Here is a 19874-nt window from a genome sequence, read left to right on the forward strand (position 1 = left end):
TACTATATAAAGTCTATTTATTGATCATTTAATTTAACAGTACAGATAAACATTGTTACGCAGGAATAAGAGGTGCAAATCATATAATGTATATAGCATTGAAGGGTTATAGAAAGCATGTAGGGAGTATGTTCTAATAGCTTATTAAAAACATTCTTCTTCTTCTTCTTCGTCTTCGTCTTCTTCATTCATTCCAGTACGAGATGATCAGCAACTCTCCTTTTAGCATTGGCTCGAGCTGCAGGACAACCAGAGCAGAGAAAGGGTTAAGTGGAGCGTGCATGGCATCGTCTTCTTCTTCTTCTTCTTTGACTTCCTGCTCTCTACCAAGGTCGCTGTATTGTTGTTGCTGTGAAAACCGTACTCTCATACCCCGTCCTCAGGGCCGGCTCTAGTCCTCTTGGTGCCCTAGGTCAGGGGTCAGCAACCTTTACTAGCAAAAGAGACGTTTTAGGCAACAAAAAAAAATCTGTCTGGAGCCGCAAAAACATGTGATCATTGTGATGAAGGTAACACAGTTCATACTCTAAGTATATAGTATATAAGTCTAATGCAGTGAGGGCCAAAGAGACAATGTACTACGGAGTATTAGGGCCACATTGAGGGAAAAAACATCTGAGATTTACACAATAAAGTCAGAATATTACCAGAATTATGTCGTAATATTACGAGATTAAAGTCATAATTTAACGAGAAAAAAATAAATTACCATACCATACTTCACTTTATAATATTATAACTTTATTATCGTAATATTACAACTTTTTTCACGAAATCTCAGATTTATTTTTTTCCTCAATGTGGCCCTAATACTCCGTCGTACAGTCGTACCATAGACCTACAACAATGATAAATTAAAATTAAAATGTAAACAAAAAACAGTTATTCATTTCCATTTTTAGAAATCCACAGGGAGCCGCTGGAGAGGAGCTGAAGAGACGCAGGTTGCTGACCTCTGGTCTAGGCGATATTCGGATCAGGGTACGATAACAGGGCAGCGCATAAAAAACTAAGTTATTACATTTAGGGAGCAAAAAGCCAACAGTTAGGGTCAGGGTAAGAAAACCCTGGGGGTTATAAAAAACAAAAACTAGGGTTAGGGTTCAACCGCCCAGAACCCTCGCCCCATAAACCCCAACGCACATCACACATCACACATCACACATCACAAAGGTTTTTAGACAAAAATTTACATTTTCATTTTCATAAACAACTGTATTTATTATAATATCAATAAACAGTTGGACCCTGATATATTATATCACAATTTACACTTTTATTAAAAAATAAGTGCGGCCGGGAAGATGGAAAAAGTGTAATAAAGACAGTTACAGGGGTTAAAAAAGTGTTTGGTTGCGTCCGAAATTCTATTTCCGGTGAAATATTACAGTATGCAACGCTTGGACACTATACATAAATATCCCACAATGCAATGCGGCAGTGAGGACAACGTTCATAACTGACGTTGACGGACAGCTCTGTAACGTCATTAATGGTTCAATTTAACTGTAAGTATAAAAATTACACTTTGCTAGGCGTAATTTATATTTTTAATTAATTCAGACTTTGATTCTCACAAACCGTCATTCTGGTCACGTGAGGTTGGTTACCATGGTTACACGTCTCCAACCGGCGAGGAGGCGGTCAGGAAACGACAACGTAAATTACTGCTCAGTGCGTCCGAAAAGATACAAACTACTGTTTATTCACACAAAAGTATGTTGAACAATAGTACACATATTGAGTATGTAGTACATAGTAGGAGATTTCAGATGAAGCCACTTTCTTTCTTTCTTTGTTACCTCAATGCAGAAAATGAGGAAGGGCGCCCACTGGCATTTAAAAAATATATATTATTATTTTCATACATCATTTTTTTCCCTTTTTTCAAGGTTGTTTTCGTATATGCAATTTACAGTTCATAATTACAATAGTTTATAAACCAATTTTTTAAGTAGTTGAACACTACACTAGGGAAAACAACTTCAGCATTCAAAATTGAAATAAAATTAAGAAAATAGAAAAATAATAATAATAATAATAATGATAATAATAATAATAAAAAAAGAATAGAACAAATTAAAATGAGAAAATAACAATAATATTAATAAAAAGAATAAAGTAATAATAATAAAATATTAAATAAAAAAACAAGTTAATAGAGAAAAAAATAAATAAAATAGGACGTTCAGCGCCCCCAAAGAAGGTGGTGCCCTACAGGCGACCGCCTATATGGCCTACGCCTTAAGCCGGCCCTGTTTTTAATCAAATTCAAGAGTTTTACACATTTTATTTCCTCCAACTATAAGCCACTGCATCATGATGAAAGTGGCGCCCAACAGCATTTAAAATATATATATATAATTTTTTTTTTAGAGGCCGACTAGCGCTCCCCCCCAAGAAGGAGGCGCTCTAGGCGACCGCCGATGGCTATCCGATATGGCCTATACCTTACACCGTCCCCTCCTTCCGGTGCATCTCCATGCGTCTCTGAATGTGTTGATTTTGAATGCAAACATTTCTCATTCTCTCTCACTGAAAAACCACAGAATCAAACCTGCACATCAGCCACAAGAGAGGCAGTGTTCACACTTCACTGAAACAGGAAATGATGCGGACTGGAAACAATTTTTAAGGTAAATGCAGCAACAAAAAAAATTGAAATACGTGTCTCTACAGAATCATTGTGTTCCTGTTATTGTTATGTGTTGAGCTAAAGATCAGTTTAAGTGTACGCTATATGTAGAGTATTTTCACCGCTTCATAACCTTATTGATTATCTTACTGTGGTAACCTACGTCACTGTTTTATGCCAACGGCTGAGTGGACGTTTATATTTGAAAATAACGCAGATGGACCCGACCTTTACTTAAAGGATCCGAATACTTCTTCCATCACTGTTGGCTCCAGTAAACACTAATAGAAAGATCAATATATTCTCAGAGGTGTTCTTACCTCGAGCCATCTTTCGGTACATGTATATGCACAGTATGAGTATGGCGGTGTAGAGGGTGAAGAGCAGGATGGTACACAGCAGTCTGGGCAGAGGCATCAGAGGAAGAGGAAGGACATCTGGGAGCTGAGCTCTCACTGTGAGGAAGAAACATATAATCACTCATATTTATATTCAAATCTTACATCAAATTTAACATTTTCCAAGAAGTATACTTAGACTTTTCTGTATACTTATCAGTATAAGCTAAGTATACTTAGACTTTTTTGTATACTTGTCAGTTTAAGCCAAGTATATGTAGACTTTTTGTGTATACTTGTCAGTATAAGCCAAGTATACCTAGACTTCTGTATAATTGTCAGTATAAGCCAAGTATACTTAGACTTTTCTGTATACTTGTCAGTATAGGCTAAGGGTACTTAGATTCTTATGTACACTTGTCAGTATAAGCCAAGTATACTTAGACTTTTATTGTGTACTTGTCAGTATAAGGCAAGTATAGTATGATTTTGTTAAGTATATCTCTCATAAGTACATAAAAAGTAATCTGAAAGCATACTCTCTTATGTTAAGTAAACAATAGTACACATTTTTTTTTGGTAAGGGGAGTTTCGTGTCTTTGCTTCTCTACTCTTTGGCTACCACTCTGGTTTTGGGGCCTTTCAACTCATCAAAAGAGACAATGTGACCTCCCATCATGCACAAAGAAGTAGAAGATCATGTGACCTGTCACAGCCAGCCAGCTCTTTGGTGACTTTCCCTTGGTGGGGTGTTTACACATGTAGAAGCCTTCGTCAGACGTGGACACCGCCGGGAGGATCATCTTCCCTGCAGGCTCGGTGCCGAAGAAAACATCATTTCTGAAGAACGTGGCGGAGAAATCTGACGTAGATTCATCTTCGTGTTCTTCCTTGTAGGAACAGCGAAGTGTCACTTCGTCTCCCTCCATCACAGGAAGCACAGGGCTCTCCAGGATCACAACACCGGCTGAAATATGAGAAGACATTTCCATCGTTTTATTCATGACTTTGCGAAGCAATTTGCAAAAATCCTACGTACATACCGGCCACTGTGATGTTGACGGTGTTGCTGCACCCCCCCCGCTGAGACCCACACCAGTACACGCCGGTGTCTGTTGGGTAGGCGTCCTCAACGGTGCAGGAGGACTCACCGGGGATCCCCCAGCCATACGTGCACACCTCGGAAGTCCTGGACGCGTTTCTTGTCACATTCCAGCCGCTGGAGTTCGCCTCACACCTCAGAGAGATGCGGTCGTGCCAGAAGAACTGTGATCTGTTGGGAGAGACGCTCAGCGTGGCTTCAGGGGGGAGGAGAGGGGTCAAACAGGAAGTAATCACTAGTATTTTTGTGTACATATATGTGTGTTAAATGCAGGCATTGCTGTGATTAATTGGTGAAATGTAAAGCTACATTCATCAATTCTCTTATTAATATTCAATAAAACACATTCTGACTTCCAACGCGTCAAAGCGTCAGAGGCCGACGCACGGGGTTACCCTCGTGTTACTTTTGGACGTGTGAAGGACGGCGTGTCAATATACGCTCGTTACTTGCATAGTGTCCTTTCAAAATAAACTTCTGTTATCACAGGAAGTTTAGGCAACATTACCACTTAGTTAGGGTTAGGAAACGGTCGTGGTTGACGTTAACTTCACTGACTAACGAGACACGTTACTCACAGGACTGATGATACTAACAACTCACGTGACTAACGACTCATGTGACTCACAGGACTGATGATACTAACGACTGACAAGACTAACGACTGACAAGACTATCGACTCACGTGAATCATGGTACTGATGATACTAACGACTCACGTGACTAACGACTGACATAACTAACGACTTACATGACAAAATATTTCAACATTACTTTTAGTTTCACACGGGACGTGAACACCGGTCTCCTGGTTGAAAGTCTTTTGTTTGTTTGGAGAGTTGAATAAAACCAATAATGTATAAAGATATAGAATATTTTAAGTCTTTTGAAAAAAACATATGCTTCCAGCATTCACACCAATAATGTTTCTCTGTGTCTGTTAGCTTGTTTTAATGTTAAAACAAGAGTCAAAGTGACTTCAGACAACACATCACAGCTCGCCTCAAATCAGGCCAGTCTAGTAGAGTTTAAACAAATAGCTTTTTTTTTTTTAGCAACATACATTTAGCATCTTCAAATATGAGGATTTGCACACCTTACTAAAAATGCTGTACCATGTTCACAATACCTCGGTGAGCAGGACACAATGTCTGGCTTTGTAAGGTCAGTAAGTAAGTTAAATTAAGGTAAATCATTTAAAAAAAGTCAAATTACTTACAGAGCATTAGGCAGAGTGATGTGACCTCCATCCTGTGTCAATCTCGCTCTCGCTCTCACTCTTCCTCTGTCAGCTTTTACATGGTAGTTGACCACATCCTGACCCACACAGGAAATCATGACGACAATAATAACCTAAATGTCAGCATTTATTAATTTACTAAAACATTATTTTATCATAGAGTACTTTGATATAGTACCACAGTGTAGAAATACTCTGCTATGATCAAAAGTCCTGCATTAGACTACTTATTAGACTACTTATATATATATATATATATATATATATATATATATATAATATTTGCCCCTGAGATGTAGTGGAGTATGATGTAGCACGAAATAGAAATACTCAAGTAAAATACAAGTACCTCAACATTGTACTGAAGTACAGTTCTTGAGTAAATGTACTTACTTTTGCCCCACTGACGGTGAGTATTACTGATATTTTACTGTATTTATCCAAATAAACCCCAATTGCTGCTAAAAGACAAATAATCTGTTTCAGAAACGTTGACATGAGAGCGAACGGCAGCCTTTCCTGCTGCTCCGATGTTGTTCACGTCTTTTTCGTGCTTTTATATTTTTTCCCTACTTTGTACTACTAACTTTTTTACTGCACGTTTACTAAAATTTTTTGCACTATGGAACTGTGATGCTGGAAACTTGAATTTCCCTCGTGATCAATAAAGTTTCTATCTATCTATCTATCTATCTATCTATCTATCTATCTATCTATCTATCTATCTATCTATCTATCTATCTATCTATCTATCTATCTATCGAAATCTCATGATCATTTAGGTTCACTCTCTCTCACTGAAAACCACTGAATCAAACCTGCCACCAGCCACAAGAGAGGCCGTGTTCACATTTCTGGGAAACAGGATGTGAAACAGCCACATACAGTAAATGATAAAAGACTCAAACTAACTCAGAATGGAAACTAACTTATCACATGTACATATCTAGTAGTCTATCTATAGTATCTCATCCATAAATGCACCAGCAAATAGTTTTGTTTGTTTTGAACACACAGTTTTCAAAATGTCTTTCTCTACAGCAAATTTGAATTTACACAACAACACACCAACACACAATCACGTGGCAGGCCACATTGTTGGTTTTACTTATTGTTTCACTTCTTGTTCTGGTCTTTCAGGTGTCCACACTTCTGTTTTTTTCTCTGGGTAATGTACATCCATCTTTACTATACTTAACCTACACTTCGATAGTTAATGTTAATAAACTCAATCAATCATCAATAAACATGTCTTCAAGACAGAAGAGAAGCTAGGTAGAAATAGATGATGATGTTATAATCCGACTGTGAATACATTTATGTTCACACTGCACTTGTCTTTGTGTTCATAGTTATTTTAACCCAAAACACAAAGTTTTTTCCTAAATTTCACCTTTTTTTGTTGCCTAAACCTAAAGAAGTTGTTGTTCTGTTGCCTAAATCTAAATAAGTTGTAGTTTTTTTGCCTAAACCTAAAGAAGTTGTAGTTCTTTAAAGCCACTAAAAGCCACTGCATCATGATGAAAGGGCGCCCAACAGCATTTAAAATATGATAGATATATATATACAGTATATATATATCTATATTACTATTTTTTTTTAGAGGCCGACTAGCGCTCCCCCCCCAGAAGGAGGCGCTCTAGGCGACCGCCGATGGCCATCCGATATGGCCTATACCTTACACCGCCCCTCCTTCCGGTGCATCTCCATGCGTCTCTGAATGTGAACGTTTCTCATTCTCTCTCACCGAAAAAACACAGAATCAAACCTGTACATCAGCCACAAGAGAGGCAGTGTTCACACTTCACTGAAACAGGATATGATGCGGACTGGAAACTATCTTTAAGGTAAATGCAGCAACAACAAAAAATTTAAATACGTGTCTCTACAGAATCATTGTGTTCCTGTTATTGTTATGTGTTGAGACAAAGATCAGTTTAATTGTACGCTATATTTAGAGTATTTTCACCGCTTCACCTCGCCGTCAGACAGCCCTTTCTGACGGGGAAACTGAAGCCGTTACATCGCTCTCTTCAGAGCCACAAAACTCCATTCACAAAAACAGTAATTTTACTTCACAGAACACAGAAGTATACATACAACCCAACCTTTCAGTTATTTCTAAACTTAGCTTAACTTAACTTTGATTCAGCTAGTACTAGCGTTCAAATTATTCATAACCTTATTGATTATCTTACTGTGGTAACCTACGTCACTGCTTTATGCCAACGGCTGAGTGGACGTTTATATTTGAAAAGAACGCAGATGGACCCGACCTTTACGTAAAGGATCTGAATACTTCTTCCATCACTGTTGGCTCCAGTAAACACTAATAAAAAGATCAACATATTCTATTATTTAATAATTTATTAAATAATTTATCTCATGTATATATCTAGTAGTCTATCTATAGTATCTCATCCATAAATGCACCAGCAAATAGTTTTGTTTGTTTTGAACACACAGTTTTCTGTCTCTACAGCAAATTTGAATTTACACAACAACACCCCAACAGGCCACATTGTTTGTTTTACTTATTGTTTCATTTCTTGTTCTGGTCTTTCGGGTGTCCACACTTCTGTTTTTTTCTCTGGGTAATGTACATCAATCTTTACTATACTTAACCTACACTTCAATAGTTAATATTAATAAACTCAATCAATCATCAATAAACATGTCTTTAAGACAGAAGAGAAGCTAGGTAGAAATAGATGATGATGTTATAATCCGATTGTGAATACATTTATGTTCACACTGCACTTGTCTTTGTGTTCATAGTTATTTTAACCCAAAACACAATGTTTTTTCCTAAATTTCACGCTTTTTTTTGTTGCCTAAATCTAAAGTTGTAGTTCTTTTACCTAAATCTAAAGAAGGTGCAGTTTTGTTGCCTAAACGTAAAGAAGTTGTAGTTTTGTTGCCTACACCTAAATAAGTTGTAGTTGTATTGCCTAAACCTAAATAAGTTGTAGTTTTGTTGTCTAAACGTAAAGAAGTTGTAGTTGTATTGCCTAAACCTAAATAAGTTGTAGTTTTGTTGTCTAAACCTAAATAAGTTGTAGTTTTGTTGCCTTAACCTAAAGAAGTTGTTGTTTTTGTTGCCTAAACCTAAATAAGTTGTAGTTTTGTTGTCTAAACATAAAGAAGGTGCAGTGTTGTTGCCTAAACCTAAATAAGTTGTAGTTTTGTTGCCTAAACCTAAATAAGTTTTAGTGTTGTTGCCTAAACCTAAAGAATATTGTAGTTTTGTTGCCTATACCTAAAGAAGTTTAGTTTTGTTGCCTAAACATAAATAAGTTGCAGTTTTGTTGTCCAAACCTAAATAAGTTGTAGTTTTGTTGTCTAAACATAAAGAAGGTGCAGTGTTGTTGCCTAAACCTAAAGAAGTTGTATTATTTGCCTAAACCTAAAGATGTTGTAGTTTTGTTGCCTAAACCTAAATAAGTTTTAGTGTTGTTGCCTAAACCTAAAGAAGTTGTATTTTCTTTTGCCTTAACATAAAGAAGTTGTAGTTTTTTTTGCCGAAACCTAAAGAAGTATTTTTGTTTGTGTTGAAAACGTGACGTTTCATTCAGTTTTACTACATGTTAGAACGTGTTGCTTTAAAGTTTCACTTTCACTTTTACTATGCAGTAGGTGTAGTAGGCCCCTACTGACCCACATCTATGGTGCTTATAGCGATTGATAACGCCTATTTAATGGCCTGATAACAGTCAAATCGGGTGTCCTGTCAGCTGATGTCACTCACAGACACTGAAACCGAAAGTAAACTGGGACACATTTAGATTTTTAAAAACTGTGAAATGGTCTAAATATTATACAGTTGTGACATCACAAAAATTACACAAATCCTGACAGCTTGCTTCAAAGGCACAGTTTCTGAATACGGGTTGTGTGTATTTCTCCGTGGATTTAGCGTTTCCATACTTTCACTGTATTTACATATGTAGCACTTAAAACCTTCTTTATAATAACACAGACAAGAAGATCTCACTTTTTTACAATACGGGACCTTTAAAACGTATCTTTACTGTACCAGAGAGAGAAGAAATTATGAGATGAGTAATAAAAGAATAACTTCAATCAATCATTTACAATTCAAGTGTAAGACAAGAGGAAGAGGCCTGCACTGTTCAGGTTAGGACTGCCATCTACTGGGAGGTTGGAAGACCAGCAGTTTCCTACATATGTTAAGGTGATTTTTAGGCCTTTTAACAGACTTTACAGTGTCCCACATTAGGAAATCAAGATTTGTCTGAGAAAACCTGGCATTAGAGTGCTGATATGTCTACCATTTCCTTAATGACTGTGATATCTGCATTATATATATATTTTTTTGGTTTGATTAGGACACATCCTGGAGATTTCAGAGTGGTACTGGGTTTGGATTTAATGTATTGACTTCATATCACAATATATTCCAGAAGTTTGAAATGCAAAAATAAAATGAAAAATTTTGAATTTGAATACTTTTGTCATTAAAAATTCAGCAAAATTATGCAAAAGCATATTTTCTCATACTAAGTATCATAGTACAACCATGAGGTGACCATTGATGCGTGAAACAATTTTGATGGTACTACACTGTATAATACTAAAGTTATTGACTTTCTTTCCCAAGAAAAATTCACCAAAATTATAAATAAAATCACAATTTTCCAAACTAATTAGGAGGAGACCATTAATGTGTGAAGTGATTTTGATCATATTACACTGTAATACTGAACTTATTGCATACTTTTGTCATTAAAAATTCAGCAAAATTATGCAAAAGTACATTTATCCAAAATACGTGTTGTAGTATAACAAACAGGATACCATTAATGTGTGAAGACATATTTGTAGCACTACACTTTATAACAGTGAAGTTATTGAATATGTTTCCCAATACAATTCACCAAAATTATGCAAAAGCATATTTTTTCAAATTAAGTCTTGTAGTACAACTACGAGGACACCATTGATGTGTGAAGTGATTTTGGTGGCACTACACGTTATAAAACTGAAGTTATTTAATATTTTTCTCTTTTTGGTTTTGCACTTTGAGGACGGTCTCTAGGAAGTCCGAATGTGTTTCCTTAACTTTACCAAAGTGAAAGAGAAAGTAATTACTAATCACAAGGTCACTGTGTTCTTTGCAGAAAGCCTCACCTAAATATGGATTGTATTTGATCTTTTTTTAATCCTCCAGAAAGCGTGAAATCATCTCGGTGTCGTCTACAGCAGCTCAGTCCTCTACAGCCACCATGAAGCCTCTCATTCGGCTGTTTGCTCTGTTTTCTCTGTTGACTGTAACAAGTAAGTGTTTCCTTCTTTAAGACGACTGCAGCGCTCCTGTGTGTTCACTCAGATCTTTATCATGAATCAGACACCCTTAGTGTTATTCTACAGGTAGAGTTTAAACCATGAAGACACAGATTATGTTAAGAATATGTTCATAGTTACCTACATAATTATGAACCAGCTACTCAGATCTATTTAGAAACGTTTGATTACCAGAGTATGACAGAGGATTAAGGACAGGATACCTGTGACGTGTGAATTGATTGAGTATTTTTCGCATTATAAATTCACCAAAATGATGTAAAAGCATATTTTTCCAAACTACATGCTGTAGTACAATCAGGAAGAGACCATTGATGTGTGAAGTGATGGTACTACACTGCATTAGGCTAAAGTTATTTAATTTTTTTCCCAATAGAAAATCCCCAAATTATAAAAAAATCACAATTTTCCAAACTAAGTGTTGTAGTATAATTAGGAGGAGACATTTTTGTAACACTACACTTTATAACAATGAAGTTATTGAATATATTTCCCAATAAAATTATGCAAAAGCATATTTTTTTCAAACTAAGTGTTGTAGTACAATCAGGAAGACACCATTGATGTGTGAAGTGATTTTGATAAGAAATAAAAATAATTTATTTTTTAAATGTACATTATACCGTGTTTCTGCAACTATGGGCATTTTTAAGTCCCAACAATGACATTTTGAATTTATGTTTAAACATTGAGGACATTTATGTTTAAACATCAGATGTAATTATTTTTCCACATTGAGGACAAAATAAAATATATCTGACATTACGAGAATAAAGTCATAGGTTTACGAGAATAATAAGAATAGAAGAATAATATTATAAAGTAGTAATTTTACCTGTTATTTTAGAGAAGAAATAGTGTGAAAATGAGGAACTTTGAGCATCTTGTGAAGTTGATACTTTAGTTGAGGTTTCACAAAAAACTAAATCTTTTGGCTCATCAGCAGCACATTAACATCAGTATCAGGACCTTGAAAAGATTGTGCAAGAAACTGAGTTTATTCTGAAGAAAGAACCACACAGACCTGATGGAGAAACTGACTCTTCTGTGGAGAAGGACATGACTTTTTTTTCTCTTAAAGTTATGATTTTATTCTCGTAATTACATTCTTTTTTCTCGTAATATTATGACTTTATTCTCATTAAATTACGACTTTTTATCGTAATATTACAATTTATTTTTCTTGTAATATTATGACTTTATCCTCATTAAATTATGACTTTTTGCTCGTATTATTATGACTTTATTCTCATTAAATTACGACTTTGTTTCTCGTAATATTATGACTGTATTCTCATTAAATTACGACTTTTTTCAAGTAATATTATGACTTTATTCTCATTAAATTACAACTTTTTTCAAGTAATATTGCAACTTTATTCTCATTAAATTATGTCTGACTTTATTCTCATTAAATTATGTATTTTTTCTCGTAATATTATGACTTTATTCTCATTAAATTATGTATTTTTTCTGGTAATATTATGACTTTATTCTCATTAAATTATGACTTTATTCTTCCCTCAATGTGGCCCTAACACTCCCTCGTAGTATCGTAATTGTGTGTTGGATGTTTTAAGAGTTAGTCCATAATAACAAGCACGTAAATGAGTTTAAATTATGGCAGCTTCAGTACTTTAAAGATGCTTATTGGATCTCTGAATATAAAAGCACATTTTTGCTCCGTGTCTTTAAAAATAAATAAATAGCTCTGACCACAAATCCTGTGAACTCAGATGATCTGATCTGATCTGATAAAGCTGGTGTGTGATTAAGTGGCTCAACCGGTATTTGTGGTGTGTGATTTACAATGTGTCCTGACTTGTGTTGTGCTTCGCTGTTTTTGGCCCAGAACTCAACAGATTACTCATCAAAACATAAAGAATCATTGTGTGGAGTCTGGTGACAGGGGGACACTTTTTGCTAAATGATTTATAAGAACATTAAATAAGCTATGCATGACCTTTTTTATAATATATTGGCATGGGTCTCTTAAATATTTATTTGTTAAAAAAGTATAATTGTTTGTCAGCAGGTTCACTCTTGAGCTACGACACAATATAAAGACTAACTACTGCCTTTCATGTGCTATATTAACACCTCCATTATAAATCCATTAAATTAATCATTAACTAATCATGCAATAAAATGTGATTGGGAGTCACTCATTAACTAATCGTTCACTAGCAGTTAGTTCCTCATTTTTTTTTTTTATTACGTAATCATTAACTAATCATTAATTAATGATTACCTACTCTATAAAGTGTTACCCATTTTGTCAAAAATTAGAACATCTTCAACAACAAAAAAATCAAAACACCAAAATGCATTAATGTTTCCTGTAACTAGGTCTTAACATCTCATCTAGTCAGGTCTTGTACTACCTTCCCTTCAAACACTGTCTGCAACGCATTAAGATTTTGCTCTGATACATATCAAAGCCATGCAGGGGTCAGCAACCTTTACTATCAAAAGAGACATTTTAGGCAAAAAACAACTACAACAAAAATCTGTCTGGAGCCGCAAAACATGTTAGGGCCACATTGAGGGAAAAAACATCTGAGATTTACAGAATAAAGTCAGAATATTACGAGAAAAAAGTCGTAACTTTACGAGAAAAAAAGAAAATAGCACGTAAAATTACTACTTTATAATATTACGACTTTTTTTTCTCGTAAACCTATGACTTTATTCTATTCTATACGCCGAAAAGAGAAAAATATTCAATAACTTCACTGTTATAAATTGTAGTACTACCATATCGGCATCACACATTAATGGTCTCCTCATGGTTGTACTACAACACTTATTTTGGAAATATGTGATTTTGAATTATTTTGCTTTTTTATTTAGTTTTTCTTTTGATTAATATTCAATAACGTAAGTCTTATATAGTGTAGCGCTACCAAAATGTCTTCACACATTAATGGTATCCTGTTTGTTGTACCACAACACTTATTTTGGATAAATGTACTTTTGAACAAGCTTTCTGCGGTTAAAAAAAGCCATTGTTTGTGTTTTAACAACGTTTCGCTCATGAGTTATTAATCTGGGAAGTTCGAATCTGTGAATATCATTGCACTGCAAACTTTAAACATAAATTCAAATTTTCATTGTTGGGACTTAAAAATGCCCATAGTTGCAGAAACACGGTATACTGTACATTTAAAAAAATATTCTTATTTAATTCTTATTTAGTCTTGCATTTATATTTAGCAAACTTAATAGATCCCACTTCTCAGCATTTTTTCCTTAACTTATTTTCACAGTGGTTATATAGGCTATTGTATGTATTTCATTTCTTATTTTTTCTTATTATTTATATTTTTCTACATATATTGGGTTATATATTTTAGCATTATGTACATAATTTACATGTTACATACTCCTTTATTTCCATTTTCTTATATTTCTTTATGTTTTTATAGAAGAGCAACTGTAATGTCCCAATTTCCCCGCCGGGATCAATAAAGTATAAAGCTACTGATTGAGATTCTGAAAAATCATTTCTCAAATAGGACCAGCTCAGCCATCCTTGTTTTAATCACGATAAACAAAGTGTTCAGTGACGCTGCAACAGGAAGTCTAAATGTAATGTTTGTTTCCCCAGGAGAGGCTGATGTGATTGGCTCACATGATACCGTTAACGTGGTAGACGGTGAAGACGCCATTCTGCCATGCCAGCTGAAGGAGCCGTTCAGCTCGACTGTAACAGTGTTATGGAAACGCAATGTAACCACTGTGCACTGGTATCGAACTAAGGCTGACTATGATCAGGACAAGAACTTCCTAGGTAGAACATCTCTCTTCCGTGGTGAATTGGCCAAAGGAAACTTTTCACTATCTCTGACCACCGTGACTGAACTGGATGCAGGAAATTACACCTGCAATGGTCGAGTTAACGACCTCTCCGGCAAAGGTCTGGTCAGACAATGCAACGTTACCCTCATTGTTGGTGAGTATGCCAACCGAATACATATTAAAATGAAATTTTATCTCTTAAACACAATTTACACATTAACAATTTAACATATTTTTTCAGAGCCGAGGCAAAGCGAAGGAAATCTGACAAATATTCTTGGTAAGTAAATATTTGTATTTATTTGTATCCCAATTACCTGTCGCTAAGCTAAAATATTCATAACAATTGTGCATTTTGCGATAAAAGCAAAACATTTGTCACAGATGTAGGTTTATATGTTATGAAAAGACATAGATTTCGGGGCGCTGCAGATTTATATTTATACTGGCTTCCTGCCAAATTAAGGATTGAATTCAGAATTTCCAACCCTATCTCCTCCAAAATTACATTCCCATACAACTGAACTACATTCTCAATTACTTTTCGAGGAAAACGTATATTCCTCCCAGATTAATTGTGTGTTTGATATTTTAAGAGTCCTGTGAACTCAGATGATCTGATAAAGCTAGGGTATGATTAAGTGGCTCAACTGGTATTTGTCGGAAGTGATTTTCAGTTTATAACTGTATAATGTGTCCTGACTCCTGTTGTGCTTTGCTGTTTTTGGTCCAGAACTCAACATTTTGCTTTAAAAATGAAATTTTAGCTCTTAAACACAATTTACACATTAACTATTTAAAAAATGTTTTCTCAACAGGGCAAAGCAAAGGAAATACGACAGATAGTCCTGGTAAGTAAATACTTTTATTTGTTTGTATCCCAATTACCTTTTCAACAGCTACTCTTTCTTTTGGTCCAAATTTGATCAAAAATCTTTATATTTTATTTAATCTTGTTTTTCCACAGAGTCAAATCACAGTAGAAAGAGAAGTAAAAGCAATTGTTGTCCCTATATTGTACATGCAGATGTAACTTCTGTGTCATTTGTCCTTCTTTCCTTCAAGAAACTGTTAAAGCACCGTCGGCTGGGGAGTTGTTGAGTTTGTTCAGCTAGAACAGTTTTGCCTTTTATGAGTGTGACCTGAGATGATAAATAAATTCATTATATGTTATACTAGTGGGGCAGCTAAGCTAAAATATTCATAACAATTGTGCATTTTGCGATAAAAGCAAAGCATTTGGCACATATGTAGGTTTATATGTTATGAAAAGACATAGATTTTGGGGTGCTGCAGATTTATATTTATACTGGCTTCCTGCCAAATTAAGGATTGAATTCAGAATTCCCAACCCTGTCTCCTCCAAAATTACATTCCCATACAACTACACTGCATTCTCAATTACTTTTCGAGGAAAATGTATATTCCTCCCAGATTACAGTCGCAGTTTTAAACACATGGTTAACGTTGTAAATTTAAACAAAACAAAATAAAAAAACGCAACAAAACTTCTTGCTTAGGTAAAACATCGTAGTTTGGCTTAAAATAAGTATGTTTGTTACATTATTTGAGTTACGAACGTAAATTGAAATAAGTGAACGTTGACTTTTTGTTGCACACGGTCTACTGGGTGAAAGTTTGTTTGACCCATACATCCAACCCGACCTCGTCCCTACGCGGACTTCCGCAGACTTTGATTACAAACATATTTGTGATACATAAAAAACTCAAAAACAGTCCAGGAGAAATATGTTTCCCTCTATACGGAATTGACAATGTCGTTTTGTTGTATGGGAACATAACTTATAGGAGACCAGGCTGCCTCTTGGCTTTACGGAGCTTTATAGTGAGTTTAAGCTCATTCTTCATCTGTCCGACCCACAACTACCGTTGTTTTCAAAGAAGAAGCTGTAAAATCCCACTGTGCTCTACCTGCTCGGCAACAAACAGTTAACAGTTAACAATTAGAGACTAGCTGGTGAACATAGTGGAGCATTTAGCAGTTAAAGAGACCGATATTTCCCTCAGGAGGTGGTGGAGACCAAAAACAGAGCTAAAAGAGAGAGAATATTGGACTTGCATTCATCAGGTGGACACAAACGCAAATTAATCATTATGTTGTTGGATGTGTAAGTAAGCAATTGTTTGCTAACATGTTCAACATGTCAACTTTAAATGTGATGATATGTCATGATGATGATATATGTTGTGTTGATAACTCAGTTATTACAGGTTTAAATATTTACTAAGATTAATTTTCATTGTCTTGTTAAGCACTTTACAACCCAAATGAACCAATATCATCATAAATGAGTTAGTTCAGTATTTTTCACAAAGAGCAGATTGTTCCCACAGTGAAGAATAAATCTTGACAACTTCCCTTTATTCTTTCAGGATATAACAAAGATGCTGTCATCGGCATCATTGCTGTCTTTGGTCTCATTGGCATTGGTGCTCTCATTGGCTTTGGCATTTACAAATACATGAATGATAAAAAGGCCAGTAAGTAACACATTTCTCCTCTCTTCGTTTTCCCCATTTAAAAGAACAGGTTCGCAATTTTTAAGTCTGTCTTAAAACAATAGTTTTCATCATAAATGCGTGTTATTTTCACAGATTTTTTGAATTACTGAAGATCATTTATGTTTATTTGTATTTAGAACACATTATTACACTTTTACATTGTTTTCATTTCTTCCACAGACCCAGAGCCAGCACCAGAGCCAGCACAAGAGCCGGCACCAGCACCAGCGCCAGCGCCAGCGCCAGAGATAATGCCAAAACATGAATCCAGTGAGTAATAAATGTAATGTACAAGCAGATATAACCCCTATCATTCGTCCTCCAGTTCCTCAGTTATGTTTATTTGCAATTATAACACATTTTAAAAGAAAAGAGTGAGACACATTGCATTTTAGGCAAACTACCCGTGTCTGGCTGTGATCATTACATGCTGGTATATTGTATTTTGCACAATTGCTCACTTAACTTTTGAAGTAGCTGAAGTAACTCTGTGATAATTTAGTGATTGGTCTGATTCATCTTCATCTCCAAGACAATTTCAGCTGTGTGTCTAACTGCTGTAGCTGGTGAGCTAACTACTAACTTACTGTCCAGCTCGGCTAACGCTACCCTTACAAAAAAGAAGTTATTCAAGTGTGCTAAGTATACTTCTTTTGAACCTAAATAAGAGAGTATTCCTTCCGTTTACCTTTTATGTACTTATCAGAGATATATTTAACAAAATTATACTTAAATATACTTGGCTTACACTGAAAAGTATAAGAATATCTGGCCAAGTACTATAAATTCACTTAAAGAAAACTCACACGTATACTAAAAACTATTAAAGTAGTAGTTACTGAGAGTATACTTTAAAGTATACTTTCTAGTAATCTAACAGTATAATTGTAGTATATTTCTTATTATAGTTGCAGTACAAAATACAACTTGGATTTAAATGAGTTGTGTACTCAAAGTTAACTACTTTTACATTTAAAGTATACTTTAAAGTATACTTTTATAAACTAAAAAGTGGGCCAATTTAGTCCCGAGGTAGTGTTGAAGTAGTACACTTACAAGTATACTACTAGTACATTGATATTAGTATACTTATTACATAACGTATACTTGGGATTATACTTGAACTATACCTGAGTTTATTTCATAGAATGAACTTGAAGTATACTTATTTTTTGTAACGGTAGTCAGTGACAAACGCTCGCAACAGGACGCTGACTTTTGTTGACTTAACGGACACAGGTGTCGCTGTTAACAAGCATTTCTGATTCCTACAAACAGTCCTTTTAACAAATAGATGCGTAGGTCAATGAAATGTCACTTTTCCATAAGTGGGTCAAAACTGACCCGTATTAGAATCAATAGTTTTCATTATAAATGTGTGTTATTTTCACAGATTCTTTGAATTATTGAAGATCATTTATGTTTATTTGTATTTAGAACACATTATTACACTTTTACATTGTTTTCATTTCTTCCACAGACCCAGAGCCAGCACCAGAGGCAGGGCCAGCACCAGAGGCAGGGCCAGCATCAGAGGCAGGGCCAGCACCAGAGGCAGGGCCAGCATCAGAGGCAGGGCCAGCACCAGAGGCAGGGCCAGCATCAGAGGCAGGGCCAGAGCCAGAGCCAATGCCAGAATATGATCCCGGTGAGTAATAAAAGGGCTGCACCCTATAATGTACAAGCAGATATAACCCCTATCATTCGTCCTCCAGTTCCTCAGTTATGTTTATTTGCAATTATAACACAATAAAACAGTCACTCAGGTAGCAAACTTGTTAGCTTAGCTCAGTTGCTAATGGGACAATGAGTTCACAAGGTATATTCAAAAGATGTATTTGTACCATTGAGTCCTGTCTCTGCAATCCACTGCTTTTTGACGGAGCAGTTTTTATTCCAATATGAAGTTAAATAAAAGTGGACGGTGACACACAGATAATTAGATGACTGCATATTATACCTTTAACCATTTGTTTACTAGAGTGGTCAGAACGGAAAATGCTCCTGAGCCATTTTGAAAGGCACTGACAAATAACCTGTTTTGTGTTGTATAGGTCCGAGTCCAAGATGGAGAGGACACACCAAGCAAAAAAGCAAGGAAACGGACAATCCTGAGGAGATACCTCTGATGAACAAGGGAAGCACCAGTGACACTAGTGACGGAGCACAGCTCAGCTAAAAACGCTTTTATTCCAGAGAGTCCAGATCTCTGTGTCTCCCTCCCCCTCTCAAACAAAGAAGAGTTGAATCTCGCTCAATCGTCCCTCCTTGATGGTCCAGAGCAAAAAATGTCATTTTATTCATCTCAGATCGTACCTAACTTTGGCAGATCATAACATATCAGATATGAAATTAATCTGCAGATGCTCCGATTTAAAATGAGACCAAACTTGTATATGGATATCAGTTTTTGAGCCACTACAAAGAGTCTGTCTGCAACAGACTAAGGTAAGGCTTGTTTTTAGCCGAGCCGATTGCTGGAAATGCTTTTTGCTACTGAAGCAGCTGTTGATCATTTGTGGTCAGCAGTCAATGACACTATAAAACAGTCACCTCCCGGGGCACTACGAAATTATGTAGGAATGTTTGAAGCAAAAAATGTCTGCTATGTTTTCCATGAAATAATCGTAAACTTTCCATCCATATTTTCCAACAATGTGATATAAAAATGATGCACCTCTCTGATATGTGAACCTGATTTTGTAATGTTCTCCAGAGAAATGTAAATGTAGGGGACAAGTTCAGAAGTTGTTTTTGATATTTGTGTAGCTTTTTATACATTAGATCAGGATTTTATAAACCATCTCAGGGATAGAGTTGGTATCTCAGGTCCCGTCCAACAGAACCGTCTCCCTACATTTTAACTCTGCATCATCTAATAATAATAATAATAATAATAATCCTGAAATA

The 19874-nt window shown here is 35.5% G+C and overlaps 2 protein-coding genes and 1 long non-coding RNA gene across 4 annotated transcripts; 2 read left to right on the plus strand and 1 right to left on the minus strand.

Moving 5' to 3' along the window:
* Positions 1-5401, minus strand: LOC141761111 (low affinity immunoglobulin gamma Fc region receptor II-b-like). 2 transcript variants are annotated; one of them, XM_074624363.1, is made up of 5 exons: positions 5295-5401; positions 4017-4271; positions 3680-3940; positions 2956-3090; positions 1-238 (listed from the first exon to the last, which is right to left on the minus strand). In XM_074624363.1, the coding sequence occupies exons 1-5, from the start codon at positions 5323-5325 to the stop codon at positions 189-191; spliced, it is 732 nt and encodes a 243-aa protein (XP_074480464.1). In that variant the 5' UTR covers positions 5326-5401; the 3' UTR covers positions 1-188. The 2 variants fall into 2 exon arrangements, with proteins under 2 accessions (XP_074480464.1, XP_074480463.1); XM_074624362.1 differs by lacking the exon at positions 5295-5401 and having other exon boundaries at positions 4017-5285.
* Positions 5402-10419: 5018 nt separating this feature from the next.
* LOC141761113 (uncharacterized) lies at positions 10420-17257 on the plus strand. Its single transcript, XM_074624366.1, has 6 exons — positions 10420-10613; positions 14251-14595; positions 14683-14721; positions 15260-15292; positions 16836-16943; positions 17145-17257. The coding sequence occupies exons 1-6, from the start codon at positions 10562-10564 to the stop codon at positions 17240-17242; spliced, it is 675 nt and encodes a 224-aa protein (XP_074480467.1). The 5' UTR covers positions 10420-10561; the 3' UTR covers positions 17243-17257.
* A 982-nt stretch (positions 17258-18239) lies between these two features.
* Positions 18240-19163, plus strand: LOC141761115 (uncharacterized). The gene is made up of 2 exons (XR_012592526.1): positions 18240-18612; positions 19019-19163. It is a non-coding gene; the product is annotated as an uncharacterized LOC141761115 (long non-coding RNA).
* The last annotated feature ends 711 nt before the right edge of the window (positions 19164-19874 follow it).

The sequence above is a fragment of the Sebastes fasciatus genome, chromosome 22 (assembly GCF_043250625.1).
Source record: "Sebastes fasciatus isolate fSebFas1 chromosome 22, fSebFas1.pri, whole genome shotgun sequence".
Classification (NCBI taxonomy): domain Eukaryota; kingdom Metazoa; phylum Chordata; class Actinopteri; order Perciformes; family Sebastidae; genus Sebastes; species Sebastes fasciatus.

Coding starts and splice junctions, on each gene's coding strand:
- LOC141761111 (XM_074624362.1), bottom strand. CDS start 4,329: ATGTACACAAAAATACTAGTGATTACTTCCTGTTTGACCCCTCTCCTC. Junction 3,091..3,679: donor GAGCTGGCTGGCTGTGACAG/GTCACATGATCT, acceptor TCTTCCTCACAG/TGAGAGCTCAGCTCCCAGAT. Junction 239..2,955: donor GTACCGAAAGATGGCTCGAG/GTAAGAACACCT, acceptor GTTGTCCTGCAG/CTCGAGCCAATGCTAAAAGG.
- LOC141761113 (XM_074624366.1), top strand. CDS start 10,562: ATGAAGCCTCTCATTCGGCTGTTTGCTCTGTTTTCTCTGTTGACTGTA. Junction 14,596..14,682: donor CAACGTTACCCTCATTGTTG/GTGAGTATGCCA, acceptor ATATTTTTTCAG/AGCCGAGGCAAAGCGAAGGA. Junction 15,293..16,835: donor AAATACGACAGATAGTCCTG/GTAAGTAAATAC, acceptor TTATTCTTTCAG/GATATAACAAAGATGCTGTC.